At 39.7% G+C, this 25,448-nt stretch overlaps 1 protein-coding gene across 4 annotated transcripts in view; it reads left to right on the top strand.

Moving 5' to 3' along the window:
- LOC132267342 (DNA polymerase delta catalytic subunit) overlaps window positions 1-25,448 on the top strand; it is a 73,973-nt gene that overhangs the window by 39,323 nt on the left and 9,202 nt on the right. For 2 of the 4 annotated variants that reach the window (XM_059768495.1, XM_059768494.1), the window contains exons 25-27: window positions 21,961-22,035; window positions 22,116-22,205; window positions 22,288-22,448. In XM_059768495.1, the coding sequence (XP_059624478.1) occupies window positions 21,961-22,035; window positions 22,116-22,205; window positions 22,288-22,448 (326 nt within the window). Of the gene's footprint in view, window positions 1-1,064; window positions 1,099-13,832; window positions 14,066-21,960; window positions 22,036-22,115; window positions 22,206-22,287; window positions 22,449-25,448 lie in introns of those variants that run through there. The other 2 variants (XM_059768496.1, XM_059768497.1) reach the window with 2 other exon arrangements.

Raw genomic sequence — 25,448 nt, forward strand, 5'->3', positions numbered from 1 at the left:
AAATAAAACAAGACTAGAAGCCTACACAAAGAAAACACAAGCTAAGGCAACCAGCATAGGAAACAATAGCAAGAAGCTAAGTAAAGCTTGTGGATGAACACCGGCAATATCAAAAACCTCCCTCCAAATCAGCCTTGCAACTTCCTCAGCAGTTCTCAAAAAACCCTGATGATATCTGAGATTTCTCTCATACCCTATAGACCATGGGGTAATAGAAAATAACATTCTGCAGATCTTGTTCCCCAAAGAAGATGCAAAGAAATGATTAAGAAACCAATTAGCAACTAGGTGAAAGTGGTTAAAGTGATGCAGGTTCCTACCAAGCAGGTCACTTAACCTCAGCCAAACCTTCCTTGTAAAAGGACAAACAGCAAAAATGTGGTCAAGAGTCTTCAGCTGCAAAATAGCAACAACAGTAAGGCCTTTAAGTCTCAAATTAGACAAAGTTTGGATCTTGTCATGAAAGATCAAGCACAGGTGAAGGACAAACTGGCCCTGCAACCATTCCAGCACAATGTGTGCTAATAAACCTCAGGTTTTTGAAGCCTGACTGAATTCCACACTGCCTTGAAACTGGACCTACAATTCATCCAAGAAATATAATTAGTCCTCTGTTGTAGTTTAATAGAGAGAACTGTTGTCAGGGGCCTTATTTGTTTTTACTTATGTAATGTTGGGGCTTATGTATAATTTTTGAAACTTGTTATTATAAATAGAATATGGTGGAAGGAAGAAAGTATTCTTTCATTCTCTCTCTTTCCCCATCTCTTTCTCTTTTTCTCTCATCCGTTTTCTTCTCTTTTTCTTCTTCTTCTTTATCACTTATTCTTGATTTGATTATATTTATCACTTATTCTTTATCAAAATGGTATCAGAGCATGGTTTGTAGAGCTCTAGGTGTGTAGTTGAAACCCTAGGGCAAGTTTGTGTAAACCCTAGTGGGTGTGAAGGGTTTGAAGAGATTCCAAGATGGGATTTGTTTGCAAGGAAGTAGTGTTAATCACAATCACACGTACTTCGAGGCCCCGAATTTTATTTTTTGACCTGTTTTTTATCTATTGCAGTCCCGATTCTAGTATGGTATTTGGGGTTCGGGGTTCTGCAACATCGGCTTTTTCTTCGTCGTTCGCGATTCTGGTATGGTCTACTTTGTTGCTTTCTAGGGTTTATGTGGTGATTGTGTGGTTGCTTTTTTATGCATCTTAGAAGACGGTAATCTTTCTAGTTGAAGTTTGTGTGTTAGAGAGGTGGTTCTCTACGTATTTTGTTGATGTTTTTGTTTCTGAGGATTGTATACCCAGAAACTGTTTGATAAAATGTCTAACTCAGAGGTGACTTCAAAAGAAGCTGGGTCTTCTTCTAGTTTGACTGCAGTAATAGGAGGTAGTAGTGATCACCATCCAGGCCTTTGTATTATGACTGTTAGGCTGGATGAGACGAACTATATGGAGTGGGCTCAATATGCTAGTATGCATATCACTGGTCGTAGGATGATCGACCATATTGTCTGTCATGTATCCCTCCAAGAGCAATCCTAAATTCAAAGAGTGGAGTGCAAATAGTGTACTAGTTATAACGTGGTTGTTGCAGTCAATGTAGCCACAGATCAGCAACGGGTTTCTGTTAGTGAAAACAGCGAAAGAGCAGTGGACGGCTGTGGAAGAGACATATTCCTCGGTTGGTAATTTTGCAAAACTGTATGAATTCTAACAACAAATTTCAAGATTCAAGCCGGAAGCCCAAACTCTTGCTACATATTACCACACTCTACGTGGTAAATGGGAAGAGTTAGATCACTACCAAGACTACATACCTGTGTGTGCAACTGATGTTAGAGCATTTCATGCTATGGTAGAAAGGAATCGAATCTATGAGTTCTTAGGCGGATTGCATTCGAGATACAAGCATGCCAGGGTACAAGTGCTAGGCAGGTTTCCAGCCCCTACTTCTGTTAGTGATGTGTTTTCGTATATCCAGGTTGAGGAGAGTAGAATGAAGGTGATCGGTTGGTCAATTAACATCAACCTTCGCAATAGCACGAATCATTGTAAAATAGGGCTATTGGTCGGGTAAGTCGAACCACTGGGACTGCGCTAGTCTAAGGCAACCTAAGTGTTTAGAGTCATTCTTAGGATGATGAAGGGGTGTTCATAGAGGTTTTGTTTGTTGTCACTTAAATTAGGAATTCAAAGTGCATAAAACACTAATTTGCAAGGAATTTAGGATGAAAAGATTAAGAAGAGGAGACTAGGGAAGTGAATCCGCCTCCATCCCTATACATATGCTAGATTAGACCTAAATTGGGGGAAAAACAACATATGATGGTCAAGACTTACATAGCAACACATGGTTGCCATATAAGTAATCAAGAGGTACATTAGGTCTCAAACAAGTATAATCCATCAAAAGATAAACATGCTTAGACTACCTAATTAAGGTGTAACTTATACACATTTACTTAAATGAGAGACTATCAAGTTCTTGACAAAATGATAAAGCACATGGAGTTAGAGATTAAGCATACACCATCAAAGGATTTCCTAAGCAATGGTCTATCAAAGTCACCTATCAACATGCCATGAAACCATTTCATAACCTTGCTTCCACTCTCACCATGAAAAACTCAAGCAATATGATTACTCTAAGACATCATCTAAGACAAGATAATCAACTTAAAGAAATCATCCATACATGTATCAACATTCATTACAACAAATGAGGTGCTCTTGGTTATGAAAAGACCATAAAATATACATGGCAAATCCCCAAAATAGACTATCCTAGGACATGCTTACAAGGGAGGGACTTCATCACCTCCCTAGAGAAAGAGTTAGTTACCCATTGCTAAGCTAGAAGAAGGAAGAAGCTCCATCCAAGACTCCATTTTCGTGCTCCTACTGTAGCACTCAAGAACAGCCTCCTCCTTGCTCTCTTCTCTCTCCTCTATCTTGCTAGAATATAGGATAATGATATGTGTGGCCTTCCTTGCCTTATCTCCTTCAACAAAGCTCTCTCTCTCCTCCCAAAAAACATCCCTAACCACCTCATAAAGAAGTAAGTAGAAAATGAGGAAACCAATGCACAAGTGGCTGCCAAAATGAGAATTCCCGAAGGCAATTCTGCCCCAAATTCGAGCACTCTAAGCAAGGCCTCGAGCACTCGAAAATGGAGCAGATTGCTCCATGCTTGCTTTGATTCGCCCGGACCTACTTTGGTAAAACAGCCATAACTTTGCGCTCCAAACTCCGAATGACGAACCGTTTAAAGATTTGGAGAGCTGGTTCAGAGCTTTAAAAACTTCATGTTTTGATGAAGACCCAAATCTCAAGTCTGGTTGGTCGAAAATGGGGAGAAAGGCAGTACTTCAGTGCTGCCAGGCAGTTCTGCGCACCTCTGGTAACAAGGCCATAACTCTCTGCTCCGAGCTCTGAATGATGAACCGTTTGAAGATTTAGAAAGCTAATTCAGAGCTCTAAATCTTTCATGTTATGATGGAAGTCCAGTTCTCAAGCTTTCTGGGTCAAAATGGCGAGCAAAGTCCTGACTCCACTGCTGATCTCGTGAAGCAATCTGCCCTAATTTCGAGCACTCGAAATAAGGCCTCGAGCACTCGAAAATTGGCCAGAATGCCTTATGCTTGGTTTGCTCCGCCCAGACCTACTTTGGTAAAACGGCCATAACTTTGCGCTCTGAACTCCAAATGATGAACCGTTTGAAGATTTGGAAAGCTAATTCAGAGCTCTAAAAACTTCATGTTTTGGTGGAGATCCAATTCTCAAGGATGGTTGGTCGAAATTGAAGAGCAAGGCAGAAATTTATTGCTGCCAGGCAGTTCTAAGCACCTATGATAAGAAGATCATAACTCTCTGCTCCGAACTCCGAATGACGAACCGCTTGAAGATTTGGAAAGTTGATTCAGAGCTCTAAATATGTCATGTTATGAGGGAAGTCCAGTTCTTGAGTTTACAAGGTCAAAATGGCGAGCAAAGTCCAGGTTCCACTGCTGCCAGAAATTCAGCATTGTGACCTTTGATGTTCAAAACTCCACAAAGCATCCTTCTTGCTTCTTTTTGGCCAATGAACCTGAAAATACGCAAAAACGTGCATATGAAGGTAATCTACATAATTAAACAAACAATGGACTTAAATAATGCAATTAAGGGTGATTGAATATGCAATATTCGGCGCTTATCACACCCCCAAACTTACATTTTGCTAGTCCCTTAGCAAAACCAAAATGAATACTTCAATGAAAATACAACCATGGGCATGCTACCACAAAAATATCATCCATGGTGAAATGAAGTGCAAACATAGCTCAAATACAATTTGAAACAACAAAGAACTGGAGATGGGGTCATTGGGAAGACTACCTTGCATATATGAAGCATTGATACTAAACACATTTCAACATGTATGTATCAACATCATAGACTATATAAATAACTCAATTATCATCTCTTGAATGGAAATCAACTCTAACTTCAGTGAAAGTGAATTGGATTCTCAACATGCGACTTTTACTTTCTTTTCCAATTCCAAAGCACAAGTTTTCAAATCATTGAATTCCCCTTTAAATGAGGTCCCTAAGGCATGATTTTATTTACAAGACAACTTTTGTTGCTTGTTGACAATTTATTGTAACTCAGAAGTGAAACATAAGATGGTTGTGCAATGCTGAAGTCCCTTAAGCTTTCTAACCAACCTATGTAGCAAGCGTTAGGCCAACAACTCCCAAACCAGATGGCTTTAGGGTGTTAAGTGTAGAGACACTCCAAAGGGCTTAATAGCTCAAGTTGGAAAGGCTACGAACTCTAGCGAACCATGTTTATTACAATTTTTTTGACTGACCGTGCAATGTTAAAGTCCTTTAAGTTTTCTAACCAACCCTTGTAGCAAGCGTTAGGCCAACAACTCCCAAACCAGATGGCTTCAGGGTGTTAAGTGAAGAGACACTCCAAAGGGCTTAATAGCTCGAGTTGGAAAGGTTACGAACGTCAACTGGTCATTTTTCTTTCTTTCTCAATTTTTTTTTTTTTTTTTAGACAACTTAAATCATGCCAAAGATATTCATCTATTAGGTTCATCAAATCAGATTAACTAGGCCAAGGTCAAGGTCGATTAAGTTGCATGCCTCACAGTTAAGTTTCCAATGTGCATCTGTGCATTGTGAAGCTTAAAAGAGTGTCAAATCCAGCAAGAATCTAATTGAGACATTTATACAGACTAATTTGAATCCACATGATCATTTCAACTAAATTTTTTTTTTATTTTCAAAAATGTCCATTGCTTCTATACACAAGGTATTAAACATATGCTTTGTCTCCGACAAGTTCAAAATTATACTATCATTGCTTAGCAAAAATTATGAAACCAAAAATGTATAAATGTACCCCCAAACTTGAATGTCACATTGTCCTCAATGTGAGAAGACAAGTAAATCAAAATAAGAGCAAAAAGGGGGGAAAGGAACAATAATACCAATTGGAGTGACAAAGGCGAAGATGTTCAGCTATGTAAGTGCGCAACTGCGTCCCCCAAACTTGGACATGAAGACCTATCAAAATACAACTAAAATATACATGTAAAAGCATAGGTCTCTTAAGAAAAACGGGAACAGAAAAAATAATACAAACATGAATGTTATTGAAAGATAGAAATCTATAGAAAAACATAAATTGGCACACATTAGCCACAAGTTTAAAATGGATAGCAAAAGAATGCCAAAAGTGTGCCATTTTACTCTTCTTCTTTTTTTTTCACTTTTTTCTTTTTTTTTTTTTTTTGTTATTATTATTATTATTATTTTTATATGAAAACATGCATGAGGGTTGGATGTGTGGGGGGTTGTAGGGGGTGTTGTAGTTTGGTTAGAGTGGTGAGGTGAGGAGGGCCGAGGGAAGGGTTGGGTTGAGTTGGGGTAGTGAAGTGAGGGATGCCGATTGGTTGGGATGGTTGTGAGGTGGAGAGATGGGTTGTGTGTGGTGATGCGTTGGTGTTGGAGAGTGGTGAGGATAGTTGAGGTTTTGGAGGATGGTGGTGTGAACCGAGAGGAGTGATGGGGGTGAGGCAACGAGTGCTCGGGGCGTTGGCATGAGGTGTTCGAGCACTCGCTAGAGGGAGCTCGAGTGCTCGAAATGGAGCCAGTAGGTTCGGTATGTTGGGGTTGGCTATGGAGAGAAAAAGAAGGTGGAGTTCGAGCACTCCAAATAGGATCGGCGAGTGCTCGAACTGAGAGCAGTGAGTTGGGTGGGTTGGTGCATGAAATTCGAGCACTCAAACTAGAATTTAGAGTGCTCGAAAATGGCTCAGTAGGCTAGGGGGTGAGCTCAGCTGTGAGGACTGAAATTTGGAGCAATCCAAATGGAATTTAGAGTGCTCTAAAATTGGGCAGTGGTGCATGCAAGATTGGTTCACAATTGGAGCACTCTAAAATGGAGCTAGATTACTCCAAATACAAGTAGTAGCCTCGGAATGATGGTGAGGAAGTTTGGAGCAATCCAAATGAGAGTTAGATTGCTCCAAATTTTGACAGTAGCATTCGAATTGATGGTGAAGACATTTTTTTGCAACTGCTGCACCTGATGCCAAGCAATACATAGATGGATTTTCAGACCTTCCATGCATTATTCCAAACCAATGCATGGATGGAAATCAAGAACTTGGCAACTTCATGCAATGCATGGAAAATTTGGAAAATGCTTCAAACTGTGCAAATTTTTTACAGCATGGAAAATTTTTAAAAATTTCAAATTCAGTCCATTCCAATGCATGGGTGGAATTTGGTCTCTTCAAATGCATGGATGAATGTAGGAAAATTTTTTAAACCTTGCAAATTCATTCCATTCCAAAGCATGGATGAAAAATTTTGAAAATTGTTCACAGTTTGCAATTTTTCTCTAATGCATGGAGAATATTGAAAATTTTTCAAACATTGCAAATGCATGGAAAAATTTTAAACGGTGCAAGAATTTCAATGCATGGATGGAATTTGGGAAATTTTTTCAAAAATGCATTAAAATGAGACATTATGCACATGAGTAGCATTCCCAAGATGCGGTGAAATTGCTAGAAAGCGATGGAAACTTCCGGGAATGAAAATTAGAGTTGAGAAGGTCTAAGAAGCCAGTCTAAAATTTTGGAACACGACTGAAGAGATTTCCAGAAAAATTAAATTTTTGGCTTTTCTTAACCATTTCCCAGAAAATTTAAAGGCACGAGCAATTTGAGAAGGTAAGGAAGCTTGGAACATCGAAAGAATTTCTTCCCTTGCTTTGCTAAATTTAATGTCGATAGCTAGACGAACCAGGATCGGGATCCATTGGAGAGATGGATCCTTAACGCTCCGTATGCAACTTGCCTCCTTCATATGGTCTCAAACTTGGATCAATGAATGATAAGGGAATTTGATCCTTCCGAAGAGAAACAAGTTTGGCCTTAGAGGATTTGAGCATCGCTTTTAATCTTCTTTTATTTTCAGATTTAAGCAAAGGTGTTGCTTGTTCGAGATTATGGAGGCTCGTTGAATGTCATTGTCTTGACTAACAATGGGAGGATCATGACCTTTCATATTTGCAATCTCCAATTCATATACCTCATTGTACTCAAATGGTTTGTTCATAGGTTGAGTATCATGGACAATGATTCTAGATTGGGCCGGAATGATTGGAAGAATTTCCAGCAACTTGCCAACATTCTCCTTACCCTTGTCCGGTGGTTCACCTTCAAAATGTTGAGGTAACTCCGGTGAAGAAATGGAATGAGATGGACAATCCCGAGATAGAGATGGATTTGGTGCTTCCCATAAAGGAGAGGAAAATGGTGATGGAATATCAAGCAAGGAGTTGACTTCCCGAATGGATTTTTCCTCATTAAAATCCTCAAAATCAGAGTGGACCAAGCAAGCTTGTAGGGGATCCTCCGTTGAAGGAGGTGGAATTGGATTTTCAATGAGTTCATCAGTAATAGTGATTGCAAAACACTCACTCTCATCCAGAGAAAGATGCACAGCATTGAAAATATTGAGCTTAACATTCATATTCCCAAAAGAGATATCCATCAATCCGGTTCTACAGTTAATAGAAGCATTAGCTGTAGCTAGAAAAGGACGTCCGAGAATTATGGGAATGTGTTTTCTTGGGTCGTGGACTGGTTCCGTATCAAGAACCACGAAGTCTACCGGGAAGTAGAACCTATCCACCTTTATGATAACATATTCAATGATTCCCCGTGGTTGCTTAATAGATCTATCGGCAAGTTGCAATACTATCGGAGTTGGTTTAAGATCTCCCAAACCAAGTTGTAGGTAAACCGAATATGGAATCAAATTCACACTAGCTCCTAAGTCAAGGAGGGCCCTCTCGATTTTGTTGTCACCAATGACACAAGAGATTGTGGGGGCACCCGGATCCTTATACTTCGGAGGAGTGCTGTGCTGAATGATCGCACTAACATTTTCGGTTAACCTCACTTTCTTTGGTAAATGACTTCTGGAAGTGCGCTTTTGAGTGCACAAATCCTTAAGGAATTTTGCATAGGGAGGAATTTACTTGATAGCATCCAAGAGAGGAAGATTGATCTTTACTTGCCTAAAAACTTCCCACATGTCTTGAATTTTGCAATTCTTATTCCCAAAATGTGTCGATTCTTGGAGACGTTGAGGAAACGGAGCTTTTGGCTCATAAGAAGTTTCCACATTTGGGGTGACATGAGTGGGCTTTCCGTGAATGGTATTTGGACAAGAAGAGCTTGAATTTGGACTTGAAGAGCTTGAATTCGGATTTTTCAAAGGAGGGTTTTTCTCACTTGTGTCTCCATCAACCTTGTTGTCAACCACTCTACCACTCCGAAGGGTGGTGATAGCTTGAACTTGTTCATGAGTCAGCCCACTCGGAGGAGGGGTTTCATCAATCACATGCATTCCTCTAGGATTTTCAAATGGTTGAGCGGGAAGCTTACCCTTATCTTTTTGAAGAAGTTGGTTCACTTGGTTAGCTATTTGTCCCATTTGATTTTCGAGCCTAGCTATGGATTGAGTATGGGAGTGAACCATTTGGAGAGTAGGTTGCAAGGATGTCAAGAGATGCTTGTTGGAATCCATGATTTGCTTGTTTAATGATTCCATCATTTGCATATTTAATGATTCCATCATTTGCTTGTTTGCAGCCACTATCTCATCAATTGGATTCACAGGAGGTTGAGTGGAGACACTTGGATTGTATGGAGGTTGGTAGCTTGAAGAGGCTTGGAAAGGCCTACCTTGATATTGAGAAGAGGGCTGATTTTGAGGCCCTTGATTTTGAAGTTGGGAATTTTGTGGGGCTTGTTGCCTCCACGAAAAATTCGGATGGTCCCTCCAACCTGGATTATATGTATTGGAATACGGGTTATGCCCGGGCCTTGAGAACATGGCATTAGCTTGTTCTTGGTTGGGATTGGGAAATTGCTCCGGTGTGGGGCAATCTTCCGAGAGATGGAATGGACTAGTACATGAAGCACAAACCGAACTTGCCGAATTTTGAGACAATGAAGGGGGAAGATGTGGTGCCATCAATTGGTAGAATTTATGAGCAATGGCATCCACTTGAGATGATTCCTCCCTTATTGATTTTTGTTGACAAGGATTGGTGTTCTTTGGAGTGGTTGAGGTCGGAGCCCTACGAGAATTGTGTTGAAGTGAATTTTCACTCAAATTCTCAAGTAAGGTCCAAGCCTCATCCGCATTCTTGGACATGAACATCCCACCACAAGAAGAGTCAACCATGAATCTATGGGTGTCGGTCAAGCCGGCATAAAAAGCTTGCACTAATTGCCATTTTGGGATCAAATGATGAGGACACTTCCGAAGAAGATCTTGTAACCTTTCCCAAGTCTCGTGGAGTTGTTCTCCATCAACTTGAGAAAAGCTTAGAATGGAACGCCTCATTTGGTTAGTTTTACTCACCGGATAATACTTCTTAAAAAATTCTTGTTGCAATTGAGCCCAAGAAGTAATAGAGTTGGGAGCAAGGGAGTTCAACCAATATTTTGCCCTATCCTTTAGGGAGAATGGGAAAAGATGTAAGTGGAGTGCATTTTCAGGAAATCCTCTCAACCGGATGGTTGAACAGATTTCAAGGAACTCATCGAGATGCTTATATGGATCTTCATTATCAAAACCATGAAAAGATGGAAGCATTTGGATGCTACTAGATTTGATCTCATATTGAGCTGCATCGATGTTTGGCATCACTATGCAAGATGGAGAAGCATAGGTGGTAGGGATGAAATGATCTCTAAGAGTCATTGGCTCGATATTAGGAATTTCAGCGCTTTCGTTCCCCGGATTTCCTATATTATCCCCCATTGTATTAAATTCAGTTTCAAGATCCCGTATAAGAGTAGGTTCCCTAGGGTTCCGTCTAAGAGTTCTTTCAAGAGAGTTAATATCAATGGGAGAATCGATTGTGGGTAAGGAAAGTGACCTACGACCGAACATCAACAACAAAGCATATACTCAACAAAGCAATTCATCAACCACAACTCCACATACGATGTTCCCTTTCTCCTCAATTATCAAGACAGAAAATAAATGGCCACGACAAGGACCGATGCTTGAACACAAAATTAAAACAATAATATAGCCTCAACAAGGGCTTGCAAATAAATTAACTACTTCTAAGCTTAACACATGCACAAAATATAACAATGCGAAACTAAAAGGTCAAGAAGCTTACCTAGGGTCCTCTAGACTTACACTTTGCTAGCGTTCCCACGGCGAGAGTCGAGTCCCTAGAATCTTACAACATAAAAATGGTTAAACCACACGAGAAATATGCACAAAACACAATATTAACAATCACACTAAGTTTAATCCTAAAACTTTGGTTGCTAAACCGTATTCAAGTCCCCGGCAACGGCGCCAAAAATTGATCGGTTGGTCAATTAACATCAACCTTCGCAATAGCACGAATCATTGTAAAATAGGGCTATTGGTCGGGTAAGTCGAACCACTGGGACTGCGCTAGTCTAAGGCAACCTAAGTGTTTAGAGTCATTCTTAGGATGATGAAGGGGTGTTCATAGAGGTTTTGTTTGTTGTCACTTAAATTAGGAATTCAAAGTGCATAAAACACTAATTTGCAAGGAATTTAGGATGAAAAGATTAAGAAGAGGAGACTAGGGAAGTGAATCCGCCTCCATCCCTATACATATGCTAGATTAGACCTAAATTGGGGGAAAAACAACATATGATGGTCAAGACTTACATAGCAACACATGGTTGCCATATAAGTAATCAAGAGGTACATTAGGTCTCAAACAAGTATAATCCATCAAAAGATAAACATGCTTAGACTACCTAACTAAGGTGTAACTTATACACATTTACTTAAATGAGAGACTATCAAGTTCTTGACAAAATGATAAAGCACATGGAGTTAGAGATTAAGCATACACCATCAAAGGATTTCCTAAGCAATGGTCTATCAAAGTCACCTATCAACATGCCATGAAACCATTTCATAACCTTGCTTCCACTCTCACCATGAAAAACTCAAGCAATATGATTACTCTAAGACATCATCTAAGACAAGATAATCAACTTAAAGAAATCATCCATACATGTATCAACATTCATTACTACAAATGTGGTGCTCTTGGTTATGAAAAGACCATAAAATATACATGGCAAATCCCCAAAATAGACTATCCTAGGACATGCTTACAAGGGAGGGACTTCATCACCTCCCTAGAGAAAGAGTTAGTTACCCATTGCTAAGCTAAAAGAAGGAAGAAGCTCCATCCAAGACTCCATTTTCGTGCTCCTACTGTAGCACTCAAGAACACCCTCCTCCTTGCTCTCTTCTCTCTCCTCTATCTTGCTAGAATATAGGATAATGATATGTGTGGCCTTACTTGCCTTATCTCCTTTAACAAAGCTCTCTCTCTCCTCCCAAAAAACATCCCCAACCACCTCATAAAGAAGTAAGTAGAAAATGAGGAAACTAATGCACAAGTGGCTGCCAAAATGAGAATTCCCGAAGGCAATTCTGCCCCAAATTCGAGCACTCTAAGCAAGGCCTCGAGGACTCGAAAATGGAGCAGATTGCTCCATGCTTGCTTTGATTCGCCCGGACCTACTTTGGTAAAACAGCCATAACTTTGCGCTCCAAACTCCGAATGACGAACCGTTTAAAGATTTGGAGAGCTGGTTCAGAGCTTTATAAACTTCATGTTTTGATGAAGACCCAAATCTCAAGTCTGGTTGGTCGAAAATGGGGAGAAAGGCAGTACTTCAGTGCTGCCAGGCAGTTCTGCGCACCTCTGGTAACAAGGCCATAACTCTTTGCTCCGAGCTCCGAATGATGAACCGTTTGAAGATTTAGAAAGCTAATTCAGAGCTCTAAATCTTTCATGTTATGATGGAAGTCCAGTTCTCAAGCTTTCTGGGTCAAAATGGCGAGCAAAGTCCTGAATCCACTGCTGATCTCGTGAAGCAATCTGCCCTAATTTCGAGCACTCGAAATAAGGCCTCGAGCACTCGAAAATTGGCCAGAATGCCTTATGCTTGGTTTGCTCTGCCCAGACCTACTTTGGTAAAACGGCCATAACTTTGCGCTCTGAACTCCAAATGATGAACCGTTTGAAGATTTGGAAAGCTAATTCAGAGCTCTAAAAACTTCATGTTTTGGTCGAGATCCAATTCTCAAGGATGGTTGGTCGAAATTGAAGAGCAAGGCAGAAATTTATTGCTGCCAGGCAGTTCTAAGCACCTATGATAAGAAGATCATAACTCTCTGCTCCGAACTCCGAATGACGAACCGCTTGAAGATTTGGAAAGCTGATTCAGAGCTCTAAATATGTCATGTTATGAGGGAAGTCCAGTTCTTGAGTTTACAAGGTCAAAATGGCGAGCAAAGTCCAGGTTCCACTGCTGCCAGAAATTCAGCATTGTGACCTTTGATGTTCAAAACTCCACAAAGCATCCTTATTGCTTCTTTTTGGCCAATGAACCTGAAAATACGCAAAAACGTGCATATGAAGGTAATCTACATAATTAAACAAACAATGGACTTAAATAATGCAATTAAGGGCGCTTGAATATGCAATATTCGGCGCTTATCAGAAGGCTATGTTTGTACCTATATACACTAAGCCTGATCCAGAACTACCATTTTTTGAGAGGTTTGCTCTTACCACAACAATGGAACAAGCCCAATCCTCAAAAGGAGGGAAGCGGGATGACAAGAGCAAGTTGAGGTGTGATCATTGTGGGCGTACATGCCACAATAGGGAAACATGATGGACTCTACATGGTCGCCCTACTCCAGCTTCTACTCATGCGAATGCTAGGCCAAGGCCTGTCCATTTAGGGGGTTATCTATGGCACATACTGCAGAGCGTGAGACTGCTTCTACTGGTCATTCCTTGTCAGGAAAACCGAGTTCTTTGTCCGGGGCTAAACTTGATGCTCTCCGACATCTACTAGCACAACATTCCTCCATTTCCACCTCTAACTTCGCTCAGACAGGTACCTCTTATTCGACACATCAGGTTTCCGCATTATCTGGTGGACCACCTTGGATAATTGATTCAGGAGCAACTGATCACATGACTGGTATGGCATCTGATTTTTCTTCGTACAGTTTATGTTCTGGTAAGGATAAGGTTAGAGTAGTTGATGCCACCTTCACCTCCATTGCGGGGAAGGGCACTATTTCTAACTCTCCTAATCTTACCTTATCCTCTGTTTTTCATGTCCCAAAGTTTACCAATAACCTCCTTTCTGTCAATCACATTACAAAAGGCTTGAATTGTAGTGTAACCTTTTTTCCATCTCACTGTGTGTTGTAGGACTTGGACACAAGGAAGACGATTGGAAGTGGACGTGAGGACAATGGCTTGTATTTGCTGAACGCGAGGCCAACTTCTTATTATGTTGCAAGTCAATTTAGTGTTAGGAATAGTAATGTCAATAAAGACCTGTTAATGCGATGACATAATAGACTAGGTCATTTACCTCTTCCTGTTTTGAAGCATGTGCTTCCCCAGTTTGCTTCTGTTGAATCTTTTGAGTTAAATTATGAAATATGCGTTCTTGCCAAACAATGTCGTGTTTCTTATCCTACTAGTATTAATAATAGTACAACTCCTTTGCAACTTGTTCATTCTGATGTGTGGGGTCTTGAATCTACTACTTCGTTACTTGGTTTTCATTACTTTGTTGTGTTTGTTGATGACTTTAGTTGGTATACTTGGCTTTTTCTTATGAAAAACAAAGATGAAGTTCATTCCTTTTTTAAAACCTTTCATAGGATGGTATGTACTCTGTTTGGTTGCCCCCTCAAAATCCTTCGATCTAATAATGGAGGAGAGTTTATGTATGGTGGTCTTGCCTCCTTTTTTGCTTATAACGGGATTGTCCATCAAACCTCTTGTGTCGATACACCAGAACAGAAAGGTGTAGCTGAAAGAAAACACTATCATATTATGGAGGTGACCCGTTCTCATCTAATTGGGATGGGAGTGCCTAAAAGTTACTGGGCTGATGCAACTTTAATAGCTACATACCTTATCAATCGCATGCCTTCTAAGGTTCTTGGCTATCAAACCCCCTTCTCTGTCTTACACCATGACACTGCCTTGTTTATTATCCCTCCGAAAGTGTTTGGTTGTGTTTGTTATGTTCACATTCATCGTCGCAAGGACAAAATGGACCCCAAGGCAATCCGATGTGTCTTTCGTGGATACTCCGCCACTTTGAAAGGGTATCGGTGTTATAACCCTACCACTCGTCGTCGTTTTGTCTCCATGGATGTTACTTTTTTTGAGTCTGTTCCTTTTTTTTTTTTTTTTTTTTTTTTTCCACTGCTCGGGATTCTCTATAGGGGGAGACTACTATACAGGTAGAGAATCCGTTGTCCATTCAGAGGGAATGCCCTCTTCTTTTGCCTGTTCCCATTTAGGGGGAGGTTTCCATTCAGGGGGAGCTTCTTACTGAGGTGCCTATGTCTAGTCCTCCTAACAATAATGATTTGCAGCAGGGAAAGCAACCAATTGTCTACATTAGGAGGGCAAAATAAGTGACCAAGAAGTCCCTTGACCCAGGTAATTCCTTAGTTGACATTAATACTCCTGATTCTTTTCCCAATAGCAATTCTGTTGATCTTGATGTCCCTATTGCCTATCATAAGGGTGTTTGTAGTTGTACAAAATATCTCATATCTCAGTTTGTATCCTATGATGCCTTATCTCCAATATATCGTGCTTTCACTTCGTGTATCTCCTCTGTATCTGTTCCTTCTGGTTTTTCAGATGCTTTCAGTCAAATTCCATGGAAGAAAGCTATGCTTGAAGAAATGAAGGCCCTTGTGAAAAATGGTACTTGGGATATTATTCCATTACCTAGGGGTAAGAAACCAGTAGGCTGCAAATGGGTCTACACAATAAGGTATCATGCAGACGGAACAATTGAGAGATATAAAGCTCTGATAGTTGCAAAGGGATTCACTCAGACCTATGGAATTGATTATTTGGAAACATTTGCTCTAGTTGCCAAGATGAACTCTATACGTGTTCTTCTTTCTTTGGCAGCTAATTTGAATTGGCCCTTACATCAGCTGGATGTAAAGAATGCTTTCCTTCATGGTGACTTGGAGGAAGAGGTGTATATGACTATGCCACCAGGGTTCAAGCTTGCTAATGGTCAAAATTTAGTGTGCAAGCTAAATAAAGTCTTGTATGGGTTAAAGCAGTCACCATGTGCTTGGTTTGAGAGGTTCAACGCTGCTGTGAAAAGAGTAGGGTACACACAAAGTCAGGCAGATCACACGCTCTTCATCAAGAAGCACCAGGGCTACAACATTGCCCTTATTGTATATGTTGATGATATTGTTATAATGATCCAGAAGAAATTCATCGAATGAAGTCATTCTTGGGGACAGAGTTCGAAGTTAATGACCTTGGATCATTGAGATACTTTCTTGACATTGAGGTGTACAGATTGAAGAAAGGGGTGTTCATTTCTCAACGGAAGTATGTGTTAGATTTGCTGATTGAAACAGGTAGGCTTGGAGCTAAACCTATTGATATTCCCATTGAGCAGAACCATAGGCTTAATGACGTAGATGGAGACCCATTAGATGATGTGGGAAGATTTCAGCGATTGGTTGGGAGACTGATTTACTTATCTCTCACGCACCCGTATATTGCCTACACTGTTAGTGTGATTAATTAGTCTATGCATGCTCCACGTACACCTCACATTGAGGGAGGTCATTATGTTGTTTGGCAGTCATGGTCACTTGCGTGTTGAAGCCTGTATTGATGCTGATTGGGCAGGGTCTGTGACATATCGACGATCTACTTTAGGATATTGCACATTTGTTGTAGGTAATCTTGTTTTATGGCAAAGCAAGAAACAGTCTGTAGTAGCTAGATCTAGTGCACATGGAGTTTGTGAGTTGTTATGGCTACGTACAATGTGGATGAGTTGGGTTATCCTGTTTGCAAGTCAATGAAGTTGTATTGTGACAACAAGGTTGCTATTAGCATTGCCCACAATCTAGTTCAACATGACAGGACAAAGCACATTGAAGTCGATCGACACTTCATTAAGGAAAAGCTTCGTCTTGGGCTGATTTGTACTCCATACGTCAACACACATGATGAGGTTGCTGATGTTTTGACTAAGGGTGTGAACAAGACTTGCTTGGAAAATATGTTAGTCAAGCTGGGCATGATAGATATCTTTGCACAAGCTTGAGGGGGAGTGTTGTCAAGGGCTTATTTATTATTACTTATATAATGTTGGGGCTTATGTGTAATTTCTGAAACTTGTTATTATAACCAGAATATGGTGGAAGGATGAAAGTATTCTTTCATTCTCTCTCTTTTTCTCGCATCCGCTTTATTCTCTTTTTCTTATTCTTTCACACTTATTCTTGATTTGATTATATTTAAAAGTCAACAAGAACAAAATTATTAAACTTCCTAATCACAGCTGAAGATGGTGGAGGAAGACTGCAATTACCATATTTGATCAAAGCAGCAACCATAGCATCTCTTGGAATTTGCAGTTTTCTATAAAGTCTAGGAGAGAACCTCTGAAGCAGAGTTTGACCTTGGCACCAAGTGTCATGACCTGCCCCACACCGTGTAGATGTTGTCCGCTTTGCACACTCTCCGTGCTTACAGTTTTCCTCAAAACGCATCTACACAGTTGGGGTTTGGGTGGTGGGGGGTTGTCCACACATATAATAAGTCTCAACCACTTCTCCCCCGCCCCTTTATCGGGACCCAGTGTCCTCGCTGATCTCCTGTCCCTCATGGGCTTGTGCACGCCCTTCATTTACAGCTGGGGATTGGCTCTGATACCACGCTATCACACCCCGGATTTCCAAAAGCCGAATCGTGTTAAAAGAAGGAGAAATTAAAATTCTAGTGATGTGAGAAAAGAGAATTTTTTTTATACCAAGATTGTATACATATATATGGAAACAAATGATAGCCTTGATTGCATAGACTGTACTTATTAGTTGTGTTTGGTTGCCTGAAATTGTAAGTTACTCTTCAGCTTCTAATGCACCTTTTTACTCATGCATCTAAGTCTTTATGTGTAAGGCTCACAGGGAATTACTCAATCGTTCCCATTAAAAAAATTTAATTACGCTCTTTTACTCTTATTGGGAATTGTTTACTTAAATAATGTCATAAAATAACATAATTGTTGAAAGAGAGAGAGAGAAAGAGAATATACGAAAACGTATGTCTTATTGAGTAAGTAAAACAATAATACAATGGTGTTTATATAGGAGAAGCTACGGGAGTAGGTGAGTGGAGAACAAGTAAACCCTATACATGGTAATTCTATATATGGTAATGAGGGGTAGGTGACAACTCATGCAATACTAACTGTACACGTGTGACAACTCATACAATACTGTACAACGTGACAACTCATACAATACTATACAACACTCCCCCTCAAGCTAGAGAGTAAATGTCAATAACTCCTAGCTTGCTACATATGGAATCAATAGAGTTCTTGGGAAGCGCCTTAGTGAAGATGTCTTCCAGCTGTCTACCAGAAGGAACAAAAGGTGTAACAATCTCATTCGAGTTAACTTAAGATCAAATTAAATGGTAATCTACTTCAATGTGTCCTCTCATGGTAGACTGGATTGCTAGCAATATGAATAGTTGCTTGATTGTCACAATGGAGGGGAATTGGGTACTGGACTGAAATCCCAAGTTCCTGTAAAAGAGTTTTCAACCAAGTAAGTTCACAAGCAGTGTGTGCCATGGCACGATACTCTGCTTCCGCACTGGAACGAGCCACAACTGACTGTTTCTTACTCCTCCTAGTTACTAGATTTCCTCCTATGAAGGTGCAGTAACCCGTGGTGGACCGTCGATCAGAAGGAGAACTGGCCCAATCTGCATCAGTGTATCCCTCAATCCGAAGATGTCTAGAAGATCGATAAAGCAGACCACGTCCCGTAGCACCCTTGAGATACTTCAAAATGCGTACAACTGCCTCCATGTGAGGTACCCGAGGACTGGTCATGAACTGTCTCACAACACTGACTGCATAGGAGATGTCTGGACGAGTGATTGTGAGGTAAATAAGTTTTCCTACAAGTCTCCGATACATCTCTGGATCATCGAGTGGATCACCATCATCCACCTTAAGTTTTACATTAGTCTCCATGGGTGTAGCTACAGGTTTCGAACCAAGGTATCCTGTATCCTATAAGAGATCAAGAGTATACTTCCGTTGAGAAAGATTAATGCCTTGCTTCGACCGAGCCACCTTAATTCCTAGAAAATACTAAAGTTTGCCCAAATCCTTAGGAAGGAAGCTAGAACTCAAGTGATGAATTAAAACTTGTATCCCATCTTTGTCACTGCCGGTGATAACGATATGATCTACATACACCACAAGAATCACAATACCACGTTTTGCTTTCTTAAAAAAGAGAGAGTGGCTAGCCTGGCTTCTAGTCATATCATGAGCTACCACTGCTTTACTGAACTTATCAAACCATGCACGAGGAGACTGTTTGAGGCTATAAATAGACTTCTTGAGACGACACACACTGCCCCTTATACTCAAACCCAGGTGGTTGAGTCATATAGACTGTGTGAGTAAGGTCACCGTGCAGAAAGGCATTTTTAACATCAAGTTGATGAAATGTCCCATCTAGATTAGCTGCAAGAGAGATTATCACTCGAACATAATTCAGTTTGGCCATAGGAGAGAACGTCTCAGTATAATCAAGGCCATAAGTCTGAGTGTAGCCTTTAGCAACAAGTCGAGCTTTAAGATGGTCAACAGTACCATCGGGCTTCTGTTTAACAGTAAAAATCCAACGATAACCAACAACCTGAGTATCAGCAGGCTTAGGAACAAGGTTCCAAGTATGATTCAATTTTAAAGCGTTTATTTCTTCTTCCATAGCTTTCTGCCACCCTGATGAGAAAGTGCCTCCCTGTAGGAATAGGGAGAGCAATAGAGGATAATGACAAAGAAAAAGCTTGAAAGGATGAGGGCAATTTATTATACGATACAAAATTAGAGATAGGGTGATTGGTACAAGATCGTTTACCTTTCCGAATAGCAATAGCAATAGGTTAACCACTCTTTTCCGGCAACGAGTATAGACACGAAGAGCTGGTGGGATGTCAGAATCAAAAACTGGAGTTGGAAGAACAGACTCTTGAAGAATAGAGTACTCCAGATGACTGCTTTCTTGGGAATAATAAGGAACATCCTCAAAGAAAGTTACATCTGCACACACAAATTGTTTACGAGGAGTTGGACTGTAACATTTATATCCCTTTTGAGTTGGAGAATAACCTAAGAAAATACATTTGTGAGCACGATGATCAAGTTTGTCTCGTCTCGGGCTTAGATTATGACAAAACAGACACACCCAAACACCTTTGGAGGAATGGAAAAAGGGTTTTTGTCAGAAAACATCATTTGGAAGGGTGATTTTCCTTGAAGGACCCTAGAAGTTATGCGGTTTAAAAGATAAGCAGCAACCAGAATTGCATCTGCCACATGCATTTGAATTATTAAGGCACGAGCGATAGCTAAGAGTGGGCCATTCTTTCGTTCAGCAACTTCATTTTGTTGAGGGGTATCAACACAAGATGTTTGAGGGATAATGCCCCTTGACTCAAGAAACTTTTGAAAAACATTAAGTTTATATTCAAGGGCATTGTCAGTTCTAAGAACAAGTAATTTTGCATCAAACTGATTTTGAATTTCAGCATAAAAGGATTGAAAAACAGAGAATACTTGAGATCTATCTTTAAGAATATAAACCCAAGTTAAATGTGAATAATCATCAATAAATGACACAAAGTAACGAGCACCAAATAAACCAGTAATACGAGCCGGTCCCCAAACATCCGAATGTACTAACTCAAAAGGTTTTAAACTTTTATTATCAAAACGAGACTTAAAAGTAGCCAGATGATGTTTACTAAGTTTGCAAGTAGTACAATAAAACTTAGAAAAATCAACTAAAGAAGGGACCAAGACTCAAAGACTATTTGAAGAGGGATGTCCAAGGCGGCAATGCCACTAATAAGCTGAAGAGGAGGTGGAATGTAGAGCTGTCGGAGCAGTAGTTGGCTGGAAGTAGTAAAGACCCTCCTTCTCAAACCCCCCACCAATCATTTTCTTCGTCTTGAGATCCTGAAAGACACAACGAGAAGGAGAAAAAGTAACTGAGCAATTTAAATCTGATATGATTTTGCGAACTGACAATATATTGAATGAAGATTGAGGGATATATAAAACTGCTGAAAAAGTGAGCCTCGAAGTGCGAAAGGTACCAATTCCATGAACAGGTGTTTTGGCACCATTCGCTATAGTAACAACCGATGGTGAGAAAACCTGAGAAATATCAGAAAGAAGAGATGGGTTACCTGTCATGTGATCGGATGCCCCTGAATCAATGATCCAAGGTGTAGAAGATGAAGCATGGAGACATGTATTACCTGAAGTAACGATAGTAGTGGTGGAGGAGGGCTGATTTGCATGCTCACGCTTTACCAGAGAATCATATTTGGCTTTGGAGAGAAAGACTTGTTCATTCGCTGCTACGGCTCATGACCATTGAAGGTAGTTCAAGCCTTTCCGTTTGGTGCTGGTGATTGACCCAAGAAGATGGGATTCCTTAGTATCCATCACAAGAGCTGCCGAACAAATGAGATAGAGTCGCGATAGAGATCTGAGATAAGAGAACCAAGATCTAGCCGAGATGAACCCGAGAGAAATTATCGAGGAGAGAACTGAGGAGGGATCCGAGAGAGATTGCCGAGATGAGAACTGAGATCACCGAGGAGAGGTCGCCGAGAAGAGTTTGCTGAGAGAAAGCCGAGATGGAATAATGATCAGAGTCTGAATAAGACTAAAAATATAATTTAAAGAGGGATCGATTTCCGCTCTGATACCATGTTGAAAGAGAGAGAGAGAGAGAGAGAGAGAGAGAATATATGAAAACGTATGTCTTATTGAGTGAGTAATACAATAATACAATGGTGTTTATATAGGAGAAACTACGGGAGTAGGTGAGTGGAGAACAAGTAAACCCTTATACATGGTAATTCTATATATGGTAATGAGGGGTAGGTGACAACTCATACAATACTAATTGTACACGTGTGACAACTCATACAATACTATACAACGTGACAACTCATAAATACTGTACAACAATAATGATGACCTAATTCTATTAGTTTGTCCTCTATCTCCCATATCACAATTCAAGACTTTCCTCCCTTCTGCGATGTCCTGACATACTGTGGTAATTCTTATATTTCAATGAGAAGTGTGTATGTCCTATCAAATTGGAAGATCTTATTATTTATTTAAGATTCTTGAAATGGAACGGATATTGTTCTAACTGAAAGAAAATATAAAATAAAGAAAAAATCATTGTGTTCATGCCATGATTAACAGAGAGATGCTGCTACTGCTCCAAATGTTGGGGATCGAGTACCTTATGTCATTATTAAAGCTGCAAAAGGTGCCAAGGTAATCTGTCCGGTTATTTCAGTTTCTGAGAACTGCTTAATTTCATGTATGAATCAAATTGAATGGTTGATGACAAACAGGCTTATGAAAGGTCGGAGGATCCCATTTATGTGCTAGAAAATAGCATACCTATAGATCCTCACTACTACCTAGATAATCAAATTAGCAAGGTTAGTTTGGTATTATATCTATAGTTTGCATCTAGTTAATAGTTTGTTCTACTTGCTTTTAATTATAGCATTTCATTTGCAGCCACTTTTAAGGATTTTTGATCCCATTTTGAAGAATGCTAGTAAGGAACTACTTCAAGGGAGTCATACAAGATCTATTTCTATCTCTACTCCTTCAAACAGTGGTATAATGAAATTTGCTAAGAAGCAACTGAGTTGCATTGGCTGCAAAGCTGTAATCAGGTACATTTCAAATGTTATGCTCTTCTCCCTTTTCCTTAATTAACATGTAAATCTTTGCTGCTTTTTCTTTCATAGATGTTTTTATGCTCACCGTAGTTAGATTTGATTTTAATGAATGGTAGTGTTGGTAGTCCCAGTGAACAGGCAATGAAGTTACCTCTTCTACAGCTGTCCATTCCTTTTACTGGGATGCATTCTTTTGCTAATTCTTACTCATGCCTACAACCTATGATATGTTATTGGAGAGTGAATATACAATACTTGCCATACTGAAGCATGGGTTTGAGCATTTAACAATCAATAAAGAATTTGTCTAAAATGATCATTTCTGGTAGTAGATTGTTAAGAAGGACGTAGAAAATACGAATTTTTGCACAAATGCATCTTCTGTTTGTGTGCTTGAGGGCCAATGATGCCACCATTGAGATGAGCTTGGAAACAAATAAAGGGTTTTGACTAATGAATTTATTCATGCATTTATTCATTATATTTTTAAGGCGGGACCATTGAGATGAGCTTGAAAACAAGTAACGGGGTTTTGACTCGTGATTTTATTCATGCATTTATTCATTATATTTTTTAGGCGGGGAAGGGGGGGTGATTGTATTGGTTTTACTATGAAAATCAGTGTCAAGATCATTCTCAAGTGGATGCATTTTTATCTAGAGATATTTATGGAATTTGAAACTAGTGTGGGAGTATGCTTGATGAGTGTCACAAACAACTCTGGAGGTACATTCTTTGCAACCTGAATTTTTTATAAAAAAATAATAATAATAAATAAATATATTGAGGGCTTGAGAACTGACATTTAGAGTGATATTCATTGGGTTGCATATGGATATGCCATGGAATTTAGAGGGGGCATTATTATGATGTTAATACTCTCAAATTAATCTCTTTGACATTTTAGTAATTGACATCCACATTTTTATCTTTTTCTTTTTTTCTCTCTTTTCATATAAACTTCAGAAATAATTATAAAATATGAAGAAATAAAGACGTGTAAAGGAATGCAAGGTTGAAACTTCTAGCCTCAGGAAAGTAATCCAAACAAATCCACAATCAAGAATCAAACCCCTACTACAACCAACTTGACCACAAAAAAAAAAAAAAATGATAATAATAACCCATCCCTCAAAATAACACTACAGAAGTGGCCAGAGGGCTAAAAACTGCCCTCCAACTGGAAGCAACATGTCACCCCCTTCTAAAACAAGAAGTTAGCTTGATCATTTGTATATCTCGGAAGTGATCTAATTTCTGTGTACAGATATATTAAGAGATCCATAAGGACTGAGATTTTACCCATCCAACCACAATCTCAGAGCCCCTACCTTAAAAAAAGTCATAATAACTGTTAAAATTGAAGGATCGTGTGATTGTAGGAAAAAGGAGAAGAGGAAGGAAGAAGAAAGAGAAAAATCTGTAAAGGATGAGAGTAAGGATGAGAGTATCATGGGGTTTCCCACATCTCTCGCCTATTTATATGTATTGATAAGATGAAAGTACAATTGTGCCCTTAATAAAAGAAAATAAACTCAAACTCTCCAACGCTCCCCCTCAAGTTGGAGCATGCAAATTCAACATGCCCAGCTTGGAACACATGCGCTGAAAAGCAGTACGGTTTTGTAAAAACATCACCAAACTGGTCGTCATAGCAAACATAGGGAGTAACTATTGTTGTCAGGGGCTTATTTGTTATTACTTACATAATGTTGGGGCTTATGTGTAATTCCTTAAACTTGTTATCATAAATAGAATGTGGTGGAAGGATGAAAGAATTCTTTCCATTCTTTCTCTCTTTCCCCATTTCTCTCTCTTTTTCTCTCATCCGCTTTCTTCTCTTTTTTTTCTTCTTTATCACTTACTCTTGATTTGATTGTATCTTAAAGTCAATGTGGTATCAGAGCATGGTTTGTAAAGCTCTAGGTGTTTTCTATGAAAGATCTTTCGACCACTTCACTATTTTTTAGGCATTGAGGTCAACTACACTGCTGAAGGGATTTTTCTTTCTCAGTCTAAATATGCAACAGATTTGCTCCACAGCATCCATATGGAAAATTGCAGACCCATTGCTACACCAATGGCCAGCAAAATCTCCACACTTAGAGATGGTGATGCTTTATTTTCAGATGTCACTGAATATCGGCGAATAGTAGGCTCACTTCAATACCTTACCATGACTCGTCTGGATCTTTCCTATGCTGTTAATACGGCCTGCCAACACATGCAACAACCCACACAAACTCATTTTCAGCTCGTAAAGCGTATCATACGCTATATCAAAGGAACTCTCTCATATGGCCTTCGTATTTTGGAAGCGAGCAGTTTAAATCTTTATGGATTTTCTGATGCAGATTGATCTGGATGCCCTGTTACTAGACGGTCTACAACATGATTTTGTACCTTCTTAGGTGCCAATTGTATATCATGGTGTGCTAAAAAGCAACCAACAGTTGCTCGCTCTAGTACCGAAGCAGAATATCGGGTTATGGCTTCTACCACTGCAGAGTTAACTTGGATTTCCTTTTTGCTAGGAGATATTGGTATTTTTCAGCCCACGCCACAAGTTCTATTTTGTAATAATCTCTCTGCTCTTCATATGACTGTTAATCCCATTTTTCATGCTCGAACGAAGCACGTTGAACTAGATTATCACTTTGTGCGCAAAAAGGTTGCTTCCAGTACCCTTGTCACAAAATTTATTCCCTCTACCCACCAGCTTGCTGACATCTTTACAAAGCGACTTTCTCGAGAGGCCTTCTCCATGTTACAAGTCAAACTAGGACTATGGGAAAACCCACAGTTCAGTTTGAGGGCGAGTATAGAAGCACCAAATTTAACCCTTCTAGAAGAGTCTCACGACTCACGACAGCAGAGATCCAATCCTGTTAAAAACAGAGATATGGAAGGAGAAATTCAATGCAATATTGTTGCACGAGATATGAGAGAGATTCAAGACAATATTGGTGCACCTACCTAATGAGTTAGCAGAAT

This window comes from Cornus florida, unplaced genomic scaffold (assembly GCF_030987335.1).
Source record: "Cornus florida cultivar Cherokee Brave unplaced genomic scaffold, ASM3098733v1 CherokeeBrave_3.0.0_Hap2_Chr07, whole genome shotgun sequence".
NCBI classification, from domain to species: Eukaryota; Viridiplantae; Streptophyta; class Magnoliopsida; order Cornales; family Cornaceae; genus Cornus; species Cornus florida.